The 17,245-nt window shown below is 44.2% G+C and overlaps 1 protein-coding gene across 1 annotated transcript in view; it reads right to left on the minus strand.

Moving 5' to 3' along the window:
- Nucleotides 1–632: 632 nt before the first annotated feature.
- The window catches only part of slc6a17 (solute carrier family 6 member 17), a 37,396-nt gene continuing 20,783 nt past the window's right edge, over nt 633–17,245 (minus strand). Inside the window, exons 11-12 of the mRNA XM_077224343.1 lie at nt 8,670–8,832; nt 633–7,713 (exon numbers count right to left, since the gene is read on the minus strand). Coding sequence (XP_077080458.1) covers nt 7,345–7,713; nt 8,670–8,832 — 532 coding nt within the window. The 3' untranslated portion in view covers nt 633–7,344. The remainder of the gene's footprint in view (nt 7,714–8,669; nt 8,833–17,245) is intronic.

The following is a 17,245-nucleotide window of genomic DNA, read 5'->3' on the forward strand; positions in this document are numbered from 1 at the left end:
AACCCTAGACCAAATCCTATTCCTAACCCTTTAGTACATTGTTAATTACTCACTGAAATGTTTAATTACACTGTAACAAGGACAGAAATCAGAAATCCTTCTAATATGTTGATCTGATGCTCAAGAAACACTTCTTATTATCAATTTTGAAAATGGCTATAATATTTTTTGTGGAATACATTTTTTGAATTTGAGATGAATAGAGAGTTCAAAAGAACAGTATTTATTACAAATAGATTTTTTTGTGATGTTATAAATCTATTTTCTGTCTCTTCTGATCAATATAATGCCCCCTTGCTGAATAAAAAATATATCTTTATTTCAAAAATATTATTATTATTATCATTTCCAAAAAATAGAATTGAGCTGTAGCCAAGTTGAGCGCTCAAACATATTTTTTTTAAAATGAAAATTTCAGGTTGTAAGGTGTCGGATTTCACTCTTTATGGAAGCTTCAGGTCTTTCTTTATTGGCTTTCACCAAGCAGTGGTAGAAACCTTTTCAGTCTGTCAATTAATCTGGCCATCGCTCAACACAGGGATGCTCAGCCCTGTTGTTATCTGTTTTTAATACTGTTATTGAAAACAATATGAAAAGAAATCTCATGCCAAAGAACAAATCAGAGACACACATTTCAGCGTGAGAACCAACTTTTTATTGTTCATTTTTGTGACTCATAACTCAGCATTTTTGCAAGTGAATCAGAAATACTGTACAATATCAATGACATTGACTAAGAGACATTAAAATAGTCCTTGTGAAGCTAACAGTATACTGTGGCTAGTGATCTGAATGTGCTATTACCCAACAGAATAGGGTTTGACTAAAGTTTTAAGAGCGTTGCTCTTCTTTAGCAGTGAAGCCCTCTGACGCAGCTACTCTCAGAGTAACAGCGCTTCCTGTGGCCTAACAGACCGTCTGACCAGTGTCAAACCAAAGTAAATGCCTGTAGAAATATTGCTTATAAATCTAAGACTAGTACAGCACACAGGTGTAGACTAGAGGGTAATAGTACACGTTTCATCGGTGTACTTCTTACTAAATTATCGTTACAGTACTTGGGGGCATTAAAAATACATTTACATTCACATCAAGTATATTTATAATGATTAAAATAGCACTTCCAGAGTGCAAAAGTACTCTAGTTTTGACTTCCCTCCTTAGTGCGCATACACATACGAGGCACAAAGAGTGGAAATGTCCCAGCTAAGTGTGTGCTACAGAAATCTATAACACTACTAACAATGATTGCCTTGTATATAGTCGGACTAAAAACAACGTGTGTGAACATTTTGACTTTTGACAAAACCTAGAAGCAGCAAACAATAATATTGCGGATACTAAGGCCAGAGGAGCGTACAGAAGGTGCTGTCTGTATGATAAGCTGACGTCTACATTGAATTAAAACCAACATTTACATTAAAAGCGTAAAAGAACACTTCAGTTTAGTGTGCTAACCAACAATCTTTGCGGCGTGAACACACAAATGAACGAGTCATGTTCACAGAGGAATCAAAACTCACACCTGGAGGTGAATCTTAGGAGGTTAGGGACTCACAACATCACAATAGCAAAAATAAAACAGCTTTTTTTATACATACACACACACACACACACACACACACACACACACACACACACACACACACACACACACACATTTGAGACAACAGACACTACTCCCATACACAATACATACACTATAACACAATGTACAAAATAGTTAAATATTCTACGCTTTAACTGTACAACAGTATCATACACATCAGTGTTATAAGAAATCACCTGTTTGCCTTTCATAGATTTCTTACCGTTCATTTAACAAAATGTACACCGATATTTACAGATATAATATTCAGAATCACAATGTACATAAATATACAGTATAGCACTTTGCTCACAAACATTATGGCCTCCAGCACCTCTTGAAAAAAGGAAGAGATGCTTGTTTTACATTTCATCAGTTGCAGTCGACTAAAATATGGCTCAATGTTTACGCTAGAATGATCTTCATTTCAAGAGGTCTCAGAGCTGCAGTTTTCATTGTTTTCAGAGCAAATTAAAAGTGCAATTGTGTCTGCGCTTTAAAAAGATAAACATGAGCCAGATGATTCCAGATTGTCTACGACACTTAGTGGATTAACCTCAGTAGTTGAATTGGAGTGTAAAGATTGTATTGAACACATGCTATTCGAACAGAGAGCATTTGCAATTATGCATGAATGCGTTGCCACTATTACCACTACTTGTAACTATAATGTAGAGAGAGGCATGTGCTGCATATCATATCAGAGAAATGCCAAATGTTGTGCTTGGCTTTGTGCTAATGCAGCCATTAAAGGTGCACTTAAGTCGTTTTTAGTCCCTAAAAAGTTTCGGACATAAATGAATAGTACGTTTGATAAATGTTTCCCTTAAACCTTTCAGCTTGTGTGTGCCTTGACTGCTTCTTTGTTCCCTGTTGATTTATATTGTCTTTCCAAATACTGATGATGTGGTTGATGGTATTGTAAAAATTATACATGTAAAATATCGAAGTAGGGAAAGTTTCTGTAAGGGGTAAGGTCAGAAGGGTTATCCGTTTTTGTCTGAAGAGTGCAGATGGTTACGAATGAGGAACAAATATCAGCCAGAGCCAGTTCTCTTTTTATTTTGTGGTTCTGATTCTTTATAAAATATAACTTGGCCATTTAAATAATAATTTGTTTCTGTATTGAAATGATGCACAAAACCTTAATGTAAAGTGTCAAATGTGGGCAGGATCAAGAATATTTTTTCTTTAGATTCTTAGCTTAGCTTTGGTTGAAGTTAACTTAATATTGCATTTTTGTTAATAAATGCGTATTTTCCACACAAATTAGTTTTGTGAAATAATTGGCTTTGCAGTACCGTTGTGGACCTCCAAGGGGTCACGGACCCCCTGTTGAAGGCCCTTGATATAGAATTTAATATTCAGGCTGCACACAGAGGAGATTTTAATTGGAGAGCTGTAGGCTACTCTCCTCTTTGTTCTGTCTTTTCGTGTTAATAACTTGGTGTTGTTGAAAAGTTAAGATTTCATTCTGAATATCAGCTGTTGTGGCTGAGATAAATATTTTTTTATTCGAGTGCAAGGAGTTACAAGTTCAAATTTTGCTTGACTGGCTTTCAATTTTTTTTCTTAATGAACCAGTTAAAGTTGCATCTGTGTGTAGATAAAACAGTCCTGGTGTCATTTTGTGCTTGTGTGGTGCAGCTCTGGGGCCTCTTGTCGAGAGAAGGTAAAGTGCACAAACCCAAAACTGCCACAAGAGAACAACAACAAAACAAACAATACATGTTTCACACAAATCATTGGAGTGTAAGTGATAATGAGAGGTTGAGGCTAGAGATGAGGCTAGGTACATAGAGACACGGCAAACAGCGACACCTTGTGGACAATCTTGTGCTATTGCAGGTTATATAAATTAACATTATTGTACTTTACCACACACTGGACAACTATAAACTACTACAAACAAATAAATTGTGCATGTAAAAACATGTAACGTCTGTGCTGATTTATGTATCACTGTGCTCTTTTGACAATCTTATCTGACTGTGTGATTAGAGTCGATGCACAACAGATTAGTTAGCAATTCTCGTCTAGGTGGATGGCTTCACATATTTCTAACCTCCTAATTCTCTTTTAATGAATGACAACACAATCCATCTTAGTGCAGGTAAAATGTGGGCTCGTAAAGGGAAAGTTCTCATAAAAACATAAACACGTTTGTCATCATTTACTCACCCTCCCCTTCCAAACCCATGTGACTTTATTTCGAATTTAGGCTAAACACGGCAAAGAGATGATGTTGAACAATCAGTGTGAACAATGAAAGTGAAAAGGGACCGGAGGTGTCAAGCTCCAAAACATCACAGTTGAATGAAGCTCAATAATGGAGGCAAAGATTGTCAGTGAATGATTACTCATGATTCCTTCGCAAAGCATTTATATTACTTGAGAAGTCTACTGTTATGGTGCTTTTCGTCTTTTTAAAGCTTGACAGTCCCAATAGGGAATTGACTTTTATTGAAAAGAAAAAAGTAAATATTCCTAAAAAAGTATATTCCTAAATAAATTCATTGCATGTCCTTGGATTCAAGAAAGTCATTGAGGGTGAGTAAATGATGAAAGAATAAAACAAGAATTTGTAGGTGAACTGTTCCCTTAAAGCTGCAGTCGGCAAGTCTGGCAGATTGAGGGGATTTAGCCAAAATGTTGACTGTTTACAACTCTCATGCCCCTCTCCCACTACCACCGAGCACCCTCCCATCGAGTTCGTGCTCGTCAGTGCGTGTGCACTGAATTTTCTGTGAACGCGCCCGTATCTTCAGCATTGATCAACACCATGGAGTACTCGGAGGCAGGCTGCCCTGGCTAATCTATTGATAGATTTTTTTCTCCATCACGCTTCGTACAATCCAACACACCTGCAAACTTCAGGTGTATGTGATATTGTAACATGCGCGAGGGGGGATCTGTGGCATGTGCATGAACTGTGATTGACAGTAACATCTCACACAGCCCTGCACTGATTGGACCAGAAGAACCGAGAGCGGTGGATTTTTGCAAAACAAATAACAGGCTCTAGGTGGAGGTAGAAGCGCGTTTTTTTTTTTCTAAAATCGGCCGAATTATGTTGTTCTGTCGGAGCATAGAGTCGGTTTCAGTGAATATGATCAAAAAAATCTTGCCGACTGCAGCTTTAAATTATTTTCCCCTTGTTGTTGTGAAATGCAGTGGTTGCTAGGGATACCACAAGGAACATATTGAGCCCCCCTCCCCCCTCATTAACATGCAGCCGTGCTGTTTCTAACACAGGTTCCCCTAGGCAACCAGCCTAGTCCGTGTCTATTTTTATCACAGAAGCTTTTGTGACAGCCGCAAAATCTACAAGCAGCTGGATGATCAAAAGCCGCAGTTGTACTCATCAGTGTTTCAATATGACCCACAACTCCTGTCCCACTCTTCTTCACACCTTCCCCAGCTCTCCAGTCCTCTTCTGCTCCCTGAATCTATTCTTACTGGAATAAAAACTGAAAATGTACCCCTTTCATTAAAAGCACATAAACCAAACTAAAAGTGAGAGTATGTTTAGGCTTACAGACTATTAGGCAGTGAGCTTTTAAGGGCAGCAGTTCTCAATTACATTATTAAGCAGTCTTCACAGTATTCACTCTACACTACACATAAAGGGACTACATATTACACGAACCAAGACTGTTCCTTTTTCCAGCACAACATATTACCTTATAAATACACTTAACTGCTTTTCCATATCAGGTTGATTTACATGAATCTTTTTAAAAATATATTTACCATTTAGAATTTTCAGAGCCTGCTTTTTTTCTAATGCAATTTTTAAGAGAGAAAAAAATGCAACAAATATCATGCAAAGAGGCTTATATATATATGCTACCAATAAAAGTTTGGGGTCGCTAAGATTTTTTAAAATATTTTTGAAAGAAGCATCCTATGCTTACCAAGGATGTGTTATTTGGTGAAATTATGGTTAAAACAGTAATATTGTGCAATACTACATTTTACATTTTTTTTTATATTTTAATATATTCGTGTCTATTCTGTCACTTTGGATAAATGTAATGCAACCTTGCTGAATAAAAATGTCCTTACTAACCACAAAATTTTGAATGATAGCATATATCTGATCTGTGAATGTCTGCAGTGTGTGTAAATTACAATGTCATCATGTGTGTGGCATTTTGAAAGAATGCTTACAATATCAGATTGAAATCCACACAGATGACCTCATAATGTATTTTACACATATTCCAGATCAGCCGTATTGTAGAAAAATCCTGACTCTACAATCATATCTTATCTGTTCAGTGGCCATGACGAGAATATGTGTCTGTAACATGGCCTCAGAACAGCACATTTGAAATCAGGCAGTGTTAAACAATGGCCAAACACTTCTCTGTGCAGTAAACTCACCATAAGTAAATAATCTGAGATTGGCATCTGTAAATAATAAGCAAACACAACTTAATAACCATTTACATCTTTTGTGGTTTGAAGTTTAAAAGCATACAGTAGATTTCAGTACCATTCCCTATTTGGAACTTGTTGTCTTCACTTAGAATAATTATAAATAATCATGTCATATAGGCTAGTCTCCACCAAGCATGGTAACTTATGCAGCCAAGTCCCGGTGCAGAGTATAGCTCACAGCAGCTAATGCCACTCATTTCATTTATATTATTGCCACTGCAGACATGGAAATGAAATATTTGTTGATGTTCAGTTCATTTGTAATTTGAAAGTTATAGTTGTTGTGCTTGGTGGAGTTACATGGCTCAAACCGTACCCCTTATTGCATCCTGAAAAATGTCATTCCTTGTGCTGTGTGAAAGTGACCTCTAATCAGGCAGTCATATTTGTTAAGATTATAAAAAATAAAAACATCTAGATAAAACTTTCCAAAAATGAAACTTAAAAAGAAAATCAGATAAATCCAGTTGCAAAAACAGCCTGAACCTGACACTGATACTGTATATATTTGATACTGCACTGAGACTACAGTACGTTTGTTGTGTATGAATACATATGTCGCCCTCCTGTGCTGAGATGTGGACATGACATACTGTTGATGTGCAGTCTATAACCAAGAACACTTATCAAATGAACATGGACTTCAGTCTGTAACAGAAATCGAGCTATTGATACACTCTACTGTCAGGTGGTCTGTATTTAACAGTGACACTTACATAATATCCACTAGAGAACTCATTTTAATAAGTGAAAGGTTTTTTTTCTCTGAGCCCCTCTGAGTCGTCTATCGCTATGAGCTCTAAAGGTGGGTTTAATTAAATTCAATTTCTTGCATGGCATCTTGTGCATTTTGTAAGATGTCTGGAGTTCAGCAGCATTGGTAACACCTTAACCTAAGCAACAACTATTACTATCACACTCACAGAGAGGGATGTACTACACCCCTATGGCCCCAAACCAGTGACAGAGACCAAACATGCAGCTTGAATGTTTTCATTACCTTCTTGACATTATTTATCTATATGCAAAAATAACTTACCAAATTAGACACCTTACACACTGATCTGAAAGCTCCAGGCTCTCTTTCACCTTCAGACCAACATCTGTAGTCCGTATGAATAATTGGGCCCACGGAAGCTTTCTAGTCAGGGAATACGGAAGTATCTCTGCGTCTTTCTGTTCGTTTTCTTGTTTGTGGTCCTGCTCCTCTGGATGGCTTGGGTTAAGGTGTGACCAACACTAGGACCTTCTCATCTGTTCAGAATCTTCTTTCTCGTTCCGTTTCAGTCTCTGGGAGGTGGGTTGGAGGATCATGACTCAGATTTGGGAGGGGCAGGGTTGGTCTGGTAACCGCTGCCATAGCCGCTGATGGAGGTAGAGTTGGTGATGAGCTCCACAGGAGATGTGCTGCCAGGGCCCAGATAGGCCCGATGGCTGGGCATGGGAGAAGGGGCTTCACTGGGATTCTTCCCGAGGATAAACCTCGTCTCATCTTCCAGGGTGGAAGCCTCCTTTGCCAGGCTCTTGCGGTAGGAGACCGACAGCTTGTTGGAGCCGTCTGGGAGCCAGTTAAAGTGACGGGCAAAAAAGACCAATGGAAGAGGAAGCATGGCCGCAATGATCAGAGCAAAACACATGACTAATGCCCAAGGAGGATAACTCTGGAACCTCTCCATGGCCTGATTATAAAGAAAAGGAGAGAAAGAAACGGTGAAATACAATGGAAGACACTAAGTTAACAATTAAAGTTCCTGAATGATAATTTTCCAATTTAAATGTCATCAAAGTCTACAATTCATTGCTAACTTCCTCCTTGAAATACATTTAATACCATTCAAAAGTTTGGGGTCGGTAAGATTAAAAAAAAAACACTTTCATTCAGCAAGGATACATTAAATTGATCAAAAGTGACTGTAATGCAATTATTACATTAATTATAATGTAACAAAATATTTCTATTTTAAATGCCGTTCTTCTATTTTAACTTACTATTTATCAAAGGATCCTGAAAAAAAGTATTACGATTTCAATGAAAATATTAAGCAGCAAAACTGTTTTCAACAATGATAATAATAAATGTCTGCTGAAAATTCAGCTTTGCCATCACATAAACAAATTACATTTTAAAATACTTTAAAGTAATAAAGTTGTTTAAACTGTAATAATATTTAACAATATTACTGTTTTTACAGTATTTTTAATTAAATGAATGTAGCCTTTGTGAGTGTAAAGAGACATTTTTTAAAGTAACTCCAAACCTTTGAACAGTATGTATCAGAATATGAACATAATGCCTAGATGTACTTGAATATATAATATATAAAGGGAAAAATATCCAGATATGTAAACTAGGGGTATTAATAAAAACTACAACAAAATATAAAAAAATGTAAACTTTTTAATAGAAAAAATATATAGCTATATATATTACATATATATTATACAAATCTGTAATTCAAGATAAAATAGCCAACTTAATATTAAAAACAAAATTAATTTCAAAACATCAATATCAAACAATGGAAGCATAAATGTATTTTATAGTTAAGTATATAGGCTATTATAGTTTGGGAACAGGGAATAGGATGGGAGAGAGAAAACAATTAGACAGATATTTTCATAGTGTATAACTAACCAGGTCTTGCACCCATGCATTGTATCCTGGAGGGTTGATGGCCATCTCTACAACACTGGCAGAAATCAGTATGATCAGACACACTGGAGACACATACTTCCACAGGTAGAAGTAAACAATGCATGGTCTGAAACCCAGCATGTCCTCCAGATCCTGCATGAACCTAATGGACAACATAAAGCATGCGGAATTACAGATCAATATCAGACACAAGGCAAAAGCAAACTGGATTGCATAGAGACTATATTTGGTGTTAGCAAGAACAAACAATGAGGAGATCTGATTTCAGAGATAATAGTGGCTTTCGCACCGGAATTCAGTTATTGGAACTAGCCACCAGGGCGGTCTTCCGCGAATTCAATTTTCGGGCCAGCAGAAAACACTTCTCAGGGCTGGACGATATGGCCAAAGTTTATATGACAATATTTCTTAATTTTGGTCGATACGATTTAATTCCGATATCGATATGAAAAATATAAAAGCCTCAGAACAAGAGCCAAGAATACCCACAATGGATGTCTGTACCTACAAACTTCTGAAAAAATTAATTTGCCAAGTTTACGAAACCTCCTCCAATAAAACTATATACTTTATAAAATAAAAAAGGTACAAATAAATTAATGTTCACCTTTTATTTGTATTTAGCCTTCATCCAAACAAGAAATGTGAAATCACTGTCAAATAAACAAGACTCTCAACTTATTAATATTAATATCTTTAAACTATAATATAGGCTGATTATATTATTCTTATAGATTGAAACAAAAGTGCTTCAGCCAGGATAAAGAATATTAATAGTGCTCAGAGTTGCTGCAGAAACAGAAATAAGAGTGACCAACAACAAAAAAAACACATGTTGCTGGGGTAAGGACATTGTTGACCCGTCTCAGGGTCGCTTGCCTCTCCTCTTCCCGGGAGGTGTAGACAACTCCCGAGCGGGCTGGGCAGCTCTCTTGCGGCCGGCACCCTTCTGCCTAGGGGGCTGCTGCCTAGGCTGGGCAGGGGCGGAGGCGGCGGCAGGAGGGCGCCCTAGGCGACGAGCAGCCGTAGGCGCAGGTGACGGGGCAGCAGCAGGCCGTCTCTGAGGCATGATGTTCTTGATAACCTCCAACTGCTTCTGGGCGGCTGAGAACTGTTGGGCATAGCTCTCCACCGCGTCACTGAAGAGGCCACCCTGGGATATGGGCGAGTTCAGGAACCTGGACTTGTCCGACTCACGCATATCGGCCAGGGTGAGCCAGAGGTGTCAATCCTGGACCTCCAGCGTAGACATCGCCCGACCCAGGGAACGCGCAGTGACTTTCGTCGCCTGGAGGGCGAGGTCCGTCGCCGTACGCAGCTCTTGGAGCACCCCTGGGTCGGTACCACCCTCCTGCATGTCAGAGAGCGCTTTGGCCTGGTGGACCTGGAGAAGCGCCATGGCATGCAGGGCAGAAGTAGCTTCTCCGCATGCGCTGTAGGCCTTTCCAGTCAGACTGGAAGAAAACCTACAGGCGCGGGAGGGGAGCGTGGGGGTACCCCGCCAGGTGGACGCAGTCTTAGGACACAACTGCATCGCTACTGACCGTTCCACTGGGGGGATGTCCACGTATCCCTTCACTGCCCCGCCATCGAGAGTAGTGAGGTAGGAGGAGGGAGTCGATCTGTGTCTGGCCGCCAGAGGGGCCATCCACGACCTCGTCACCTCGTCATGCACTTACGGAAAGAAAGGAACCGGGGCGGGGCGCTGAGAACCAGCACGAGCTGCCCCGAGATACCAAGATACTCAGCGTGCGCGAGGCCCAAGCACGAGAGACAGCGATCGTGACCATCAACCGGTGGCAGATATCGACCGCATCCAGAAACACACGGATGAAACGTCATCCTGAAAAGGACGCGATCTTCACCCGTGTTACTCTTTTAGAGAATGCTCTCTTATTGTGCTGAAGCACGCAGGGATCAACGCGGCAACACAGCGGGGAAACTGCAAGCCCGCTGTGTGCACTCAACCGAATACTAGCTGTGAAAACAGCTCTTTTGAAAGATGTAGATAGCGTGAATCACCACCGGCAGCCGGGAGCTCGCGAAGATCACTGAAGCGCCGTCACACCAACACAGAGAGATCCAGAAAAAGAGCAGACTCGTTGAGCACAAAGAAAACACTTTCTTGAAACTCATTCACTCACAGGACACAACCGGTCGGCTCCGAAGCAAAAAGCAAATGTGTATGCGCTTGCTTCCGCTTTATACCCACACTGGTAGGCGGCGCGCGGAATGCAAATCTTGCATGCCAATGTTTATTGGCTCGTTTTAGTTCACTCGAAGTCAGTTGGTCTCCCTAGCGTGATCCCAATTCATTGGAAACTCCTCCGACGAGACATAGGAGTTCCCACGAAAGGGAACTGCTATTCATTTCTCGCGAGAGAAGCAGCGCGATTCACTTCTCTTTTCTGCAGAATATTACGAGATTGAAAAATATTAAGAATTTAAACAAATTTACACAGCAAGAAGAAAATAGCTGTCTATGAAAGAGGACAACTAAAAGAAAAAGTCTTGCTATATCAGTGCAAGTTAAAGTGAAGTTAGTTTATACAGCTGATAAAGGTATAGAGAGATTTGAATATTTGAGCTCACATGTAGTCATTTTATAGCTTTATCTATTGATTCTAAAGCGTATTTATATTACCTTTATATATATATGTATTAATTTAAACCGTGCGTAATAATAATTGATAAACTAAAATTGTATATGTGTGATCAATTAAGGGTGTAATAATAACATAAATAATATTTATATCATACACAATTATTATTCTAAATAAGCATTACTAAAAGCCAGACGATTTTGTCTTTAAAAATCATTTGCTATGTATTGACCTTAAAAGGTGCATTGTGTAATATTTCTGAGGATCTATTGACGAAAATGCAATATAAGATCCATAACTATGTTTTCAGTGGTGTATAAAGACCTTGCATAATGAACCGTTATGTTTTTATTTCCTTAGAATGAGACATTTATATGGACCTAACCGGTGAACGTGATTTCACCAAGTACCACATCTTCCTGGATCAACATCTTTGTTGATCCTGGAACAACTTTCAGATCAACCAATCAGATTTGAGGGACAAGTTTACAGATTATGTCAATTTTAGGCTTAAAACCAGGGTAAGGTGCTTCTACATCAGTGTTATTCACCCATCATTTCCCTCTGATTTTAGGGGAAAGTTATGGGTAGGGTTAGGTTTAGGGGTAGGGATAGGGTAAGGACTAAATTTTGGGACAGGAATGTTATTCTAGGATCAACAAAATATGTTGATCCAGGAACATGTCTTACTTGGCAAAATCACAGTGACCCTCTATAACCACGGGCACCCCCTTCTATGGAGGTCGACATATTGTGTCGCATTGTTTCTACCGTAGCCGACTGTGAACAAACATCGCTACAGAGCGCTTTTTTTCACTACCTTGAAAAATAAGTTTTCAGTGGTGTATAAAGACCTTACGTAATGAACCGTTATATTTGTAATACCTTAGAATGAGCAGTTTTACTGAATAATTAAGTAAACATAATTTCTTAATTTATCCTTGTAAAGAAACCTCATTGCTGGACTGGCTACTCTCTGCTGTCTCAGACGATGACATATTTTCCTGTTGCCACCATAGCTTTTGTTGGTTGCAATTTGTAACCTCACCACTAGATGCCGCTAAAATCACACAATACACCTTTAATTTGGAGTAGAAACAGGTAGAGTGACTTTATTCCATCAGAAATGTGTCACTTTGCTCACAGCTGATTGGTCCAAGTTAGGTTTGGAACCTTTTACCTGGAAAATAACCTGCCCCGGACCAGGTTAGCTGTGGAGCGCAAGTTAAGTTACTATGACAACAAAAGCCAAACCACTTTCATGGTGCCTAAAACCCAGGATTGGCGCAAACGAAGCTAAAACATACCCGGCTAACCACCTAAACCGGCTTCATGGTATAGGCCCCGGGTTGATGTGCTATATTTTATGTTTATATTTCACAAGCTTCAAATTGGAATATATATTTTTGACATGCGCTCACTGCACAAAAGATCTTCCCAATGTTTGCGCATAATAACCATTCTCCTATATTTGTTCTTTATTTGTTTTAAACAGCAGACTTAATATTTATCCGTTTCTGGTCATAATTTGGAGACAATGAGCATATGAACCGCTGTGACGTGCTGCTTATCACGCAATTAAAATGCCCCTCCCACGCCCAAAACCAGACGTCTGTGGATGAGAATCAGAAACTAGGACTGGTTGTCACATGCCTGTCCTGTCTTGTGTTGCACATGGGTGTTTGTTATGTTGTGCCATGTGCTGTTGTGATTGTTGATCCCTCCCCCTCGTTACCTGATTAGTGTTTGAGTTGTTCCACCTGTCCCCTCTTTATTTGTTCCCTTTTTAAGTCTCCTCTTGTATGCAGTCTTGGTCGGTTCGTTGTCGTACGTCTTCCCAGTTCCTTGTTGATGTTCTTATGTTCAGAGTCAGTGTTGGTTTCATGTTCATTTATTATGTTTTCCCCCTCGTGGGTTTTTGATTTGTGTTTGTACGGTTTTTATTATTAAATCCACCTTGTTTTTGCACTTGAGTTCTCTTCCCATTTTTGTATGTGTTGCGTGACAGAACGAACCGACCCTTTGAGAACTCAGCAGCATAGAGGATTTGCTGGAGGTATATGGATGACGACGACTTGGATTGCTCAGATTACATCATTTCCAGATTTGGATCAACCCAATTCTCTCCGATCGGCGGTGTCAGAAGGACTCCGCCAAACCTGGGTTCCAGCGGGGGGTTTTCGGACTTCTCTTCCCCAGCCAAGGAGCGGCGGAGGAGAGATTTTCGGGGGACCCGCCAGGTAATTTTTCATGGGACCCGGGGAGGTTGTAAAGGAGGAGGAGGTGGTCGAGAGGAGGGTCAACATCCCTCTCCATCCTGGCCCCCCTTCGATCCTGGACCGGTGGAAGGCAGTTCTGGGCCGGCTTCTCGCCGTCATGGACGGAGGAGGAGACGCCCGTCTGCCCAGCGAGAGACTGCTCACGTCCCGTCTGCCCAGCGAGAGACTGCTCACGTCCCGTCTGCCCAGCGAGAGACTGCTCACGTCCCGTCTGCCCAGCGAGAGATGGCTCACGTCCCGTCTGCCCAGCGAGAGACCGCTCACGTCCCGTCTGCCCAGCGAGAGACCGCTCACGTCCCGTCTGCCCAGCGAGAGACCGCTCACGTCCCGTCTGCCCAGCGAGAGACCGCTCACGTCCCGTCTGCCCAGCGAGAGACCGCTCACGTCCCGTCTGCCCAGCGAGAGACCGCTCACGTCCCGTCTGCCCAGCGAGAGACCGCTCACGTCCCGTCTGCCCAGCGAGAGACCGCTCACGTCCCGTCTGCCCAGCGAGAGACCGCTCACGTCCCGTCTGCCCAGCGAGAGACCGCTCACGTCCCGTCCGCCCAGCGAGAGACCGCTCACGTCCCGTCCGCCCAGCGAGAGACCGCTCACGTCCCGTCCGCCCAGCGAGAGACCGCTCTCGTCCCGTCCGCCCAGCGAGAGACCGCTCACGTCCCGTCCGCCCAGCGAGAGACCGCTCACGTCCCGTCCGCCCAGCGAGAGACCGCTCACGTCCCGTCCGCCCAGCGAGAGACCGCTCACGTCCCGTCCGCCCAGCGAGAGACCGCTCACGTCCCGTCCGCCCAGCGAGAGACCGCTCACGTCCCGTCCGCCCAGCGAGAGACCGCTCACGTCCCGTCCGCCCAGCGAGAGACCGCTCACGTCCCGTCCGCCCAGCGAGAGACCGCTCACGTCCCGTCCGCCCAGCGAGAGACCGCTCACGTCCCGTCCGCCCAGCGAGAGACCGCTCACGTCCCGTCCGCCCAGCGAGAGACCGCTCACGTCCCGTCCGCCCAGCGAGAGACCGCTCACGTCCCGTCCGCCCAGCGAGAGACCGCTCACGTCCCGTCCGCCCAGCGAGAGACCGCTCACGTCCCGTCCGCCCAGCGAGAGACCGCTCACGTCCCGTCCGCCCAGCGAGAGACCGCTCACGTCCCGTCCGCCCAGCGAGAGACCGCTCACGTCCCGTCCGCCCAGCGAGAGACCGCTCACGTCCCGTCCGCCCAGCGAGAGACCGCTCACGTCCCGTCCGCCCAGCGAGAGACCGCTCACGTCCCGTCCGCCCAGCGAGAGACCGCTCACGTCCCGTCCGCCCAGCGACAGACCATTCACGTCCCGTCTGCCCAAGCGAGAGACTGTTCGCGTCCCGTCTGTCCAGTCTGAGACCGAGCCAGAGATCCCCTTTGGCGTGGCCGCCAAAGTTGTGACGGACTATCTGGAGCGTCTGACTCGGATCTTGGAGAGGCCGGTCTCTGCTATGCCTGTTCCAGAGGCAGAGCCAGTGCCTGTTCCTGAGCCGGAGGCCGAGCCAGTGCCTGTTCCTGAGCCGGAGGCAGAGCCAGTGCCTGTTCCAGAGCTGGAGCTCATGTCGGTTCCGGACCCAGTGTTTGTGTCTGTGTTTGTGTCTGTCCTTGTGACTGTTTCTGTTCTAGTGTCTGTTCCTGAGCCGGAGGCAGAGCCAGTGCCTGTTCCGGAGCCGAAGCCGGAGGCAGAGCCAGTGCCTGTTCCTGAGCCGGAGGCAGAGCCGGTGTCTGTTCCCGAGCCGGTGTCTGTTCCCGAGCCGGTGTCTGTTCCTGAAAGATCTGCTCCGCCCTGGCCGCCCGAGGGGTCTGCACCGCCCTGGCCACCAGAGGGGTCTGCTCCGCCCTGGCCACCCGAGGGGTCTTCACCGCCCTGGCCACCCGAGGGGTCTTCACCGCCCTGGCCACCCGAGGGGTCTTCACCGCCCTGGCCACCCAAGGAGTCTTCACCGCCCTGGCCACCTGAAAGATCTGCTCCACCCTGGCCGCCCGAGGGATCTGCTCCACCTTGGCCGCCCGAGGGGTCTGCACCGCCCTGGCCACCCGAGGGGTCTGCTCCGCCCTAGCCACCCGAGGGGTCTTCACCGCCCTGGCCACCCGAGGAGTCTTCACCGCCCTGGCCACCTGAAAGATCTGCTCCACCCTGGCCGCCCGAGGGCTCTTCGCCGCCCTGGCCGCCCGAGGGCTCTTCGCCGCCCTGGCCGCCCGAGGGCACTTCGCCGCCCTGGCCGCCCGAGGGCTCTTCGCCGCCCTGGCCGCCCGAGGGCTCTTCGCCGCCCTGGCCGCCCGAGGGCTCTTCGCCGCCCTGGCCGCCCGAGGGCTCTTCGCCGCCCTGGCCGCCCGAGGGCTCTTCGCCGCCCTGGCCGCCCGAGGGCTCTTCGCCGCCCTGGCCGCCCGATGGACTATATGTTTCGCCTTGGCCGGCCGATGGACTATGTGTTTCTCCCTCACCGCCCTATGGACTCTGTGTTTTTCCCTGTTCGTCTGATGGACTCTGCGTTTCTCCCTCACCGCCCTATGGACTCTCTGTTTCGCCCTGGCCGCCCGATGTCCCTGTCCCTCTCGTCCTGCCCTGGTCTGTCCCTCCCGTCCCGCCCTGGTCTGTCCCGCCCTGGTCTATCCCTTCAGTCCCTCCGATCAGTCCCTTCCGTTCCGCCCTGATGTTTCCTTCCTGCCCGGCCCTAGCCTGATGGAGCGTCTGGTAGCCGCTCCGTAGGGAGGGGGTTATGTCACATGCCTGTCCTGTCTTGTGTTGCACATGGGTGTTTGTTATGTTGTGCCATGTGCTGTTGTGATTGTTGATCCCTCCCCCTCGTTACCTGATTAGTGTTTGAGTTGTTCCACCTGTCCCCTCTTTATTTGTTCCCTTTTTAAGTCTCCTCTTGTATGCAGTCTTGGTCGGTTCGTTGTCATACGTCTTCCCAGTTCCTTGTTGATGTTCTTATGTTCAGAGTCAGTGTTGGTTTCATGTTCATTTATTATGTTTTCCCCCTCGTGGGTTTTTGATTTGTGTTTGTACGGTTTTTGTTATTAAATCCTCCTTGTTTTTGCACTTGAGTTCTCTTCCCATTTTTGTATGTGTTGCGTGACACTGGTGGGACGTTCTCCTGCTTCACTTCACAGGCGCGGAATGAAAGGAGAATTTCAGAATGACGGGAAACTCATTTGTATGACACTTTATTCAACAGGAAGAACAGCTCGTTTCGTGTGTCATCACACTATTTTACGACATTGCACATGCGCAGTCCTTTCAGTTTCGGTTGTCAATATGATCAAGTGAACATGTTTATTTGATCGGATTAGAAAAGGAATATACTACCTATTTAATTTGGATCAAGCTCAATCTGATCGATTTAGGTGTTTACATGAAGGTTCTGCAGTCTGATTAAGCTGTGAATACGATTACTAATGGATTATCTGGGTTACATGTAAAGTACCAGTGACAAATGCTTTAAAATTTAAATATCCGAAATGTGTTTAAAAATCATATCACCCTTCTCAGTCACGTAGCCTATTTGAGTTCCTAATACAATCACACACAGTTCAGTTGTTTACAGGAGTGACAACCGCATTCTATAACTTAACTAACACCCGTCCCGTACATTTTCAGGACTCACAACCACATTCTCAGAAAACACACGCTGTGTGAACGGAACGTGAACAATGTGAGA

This window comes from Siphateles boraxobius, unplaced genomic scaffold (assembly GCF_051911475.1).
Source record: "Siphateles boraxobius isolate OS27281-9 unplaced genomic scaffold, OSU_SipBor_1 9, whole genome shotgun sequence".
Lineage (NCBI taxonomy): Eukaryota > Metazoa > Chordata > Actinopteri > Cypriniformes > Leuciscidae > Siphateles > Siphateles boraxobius.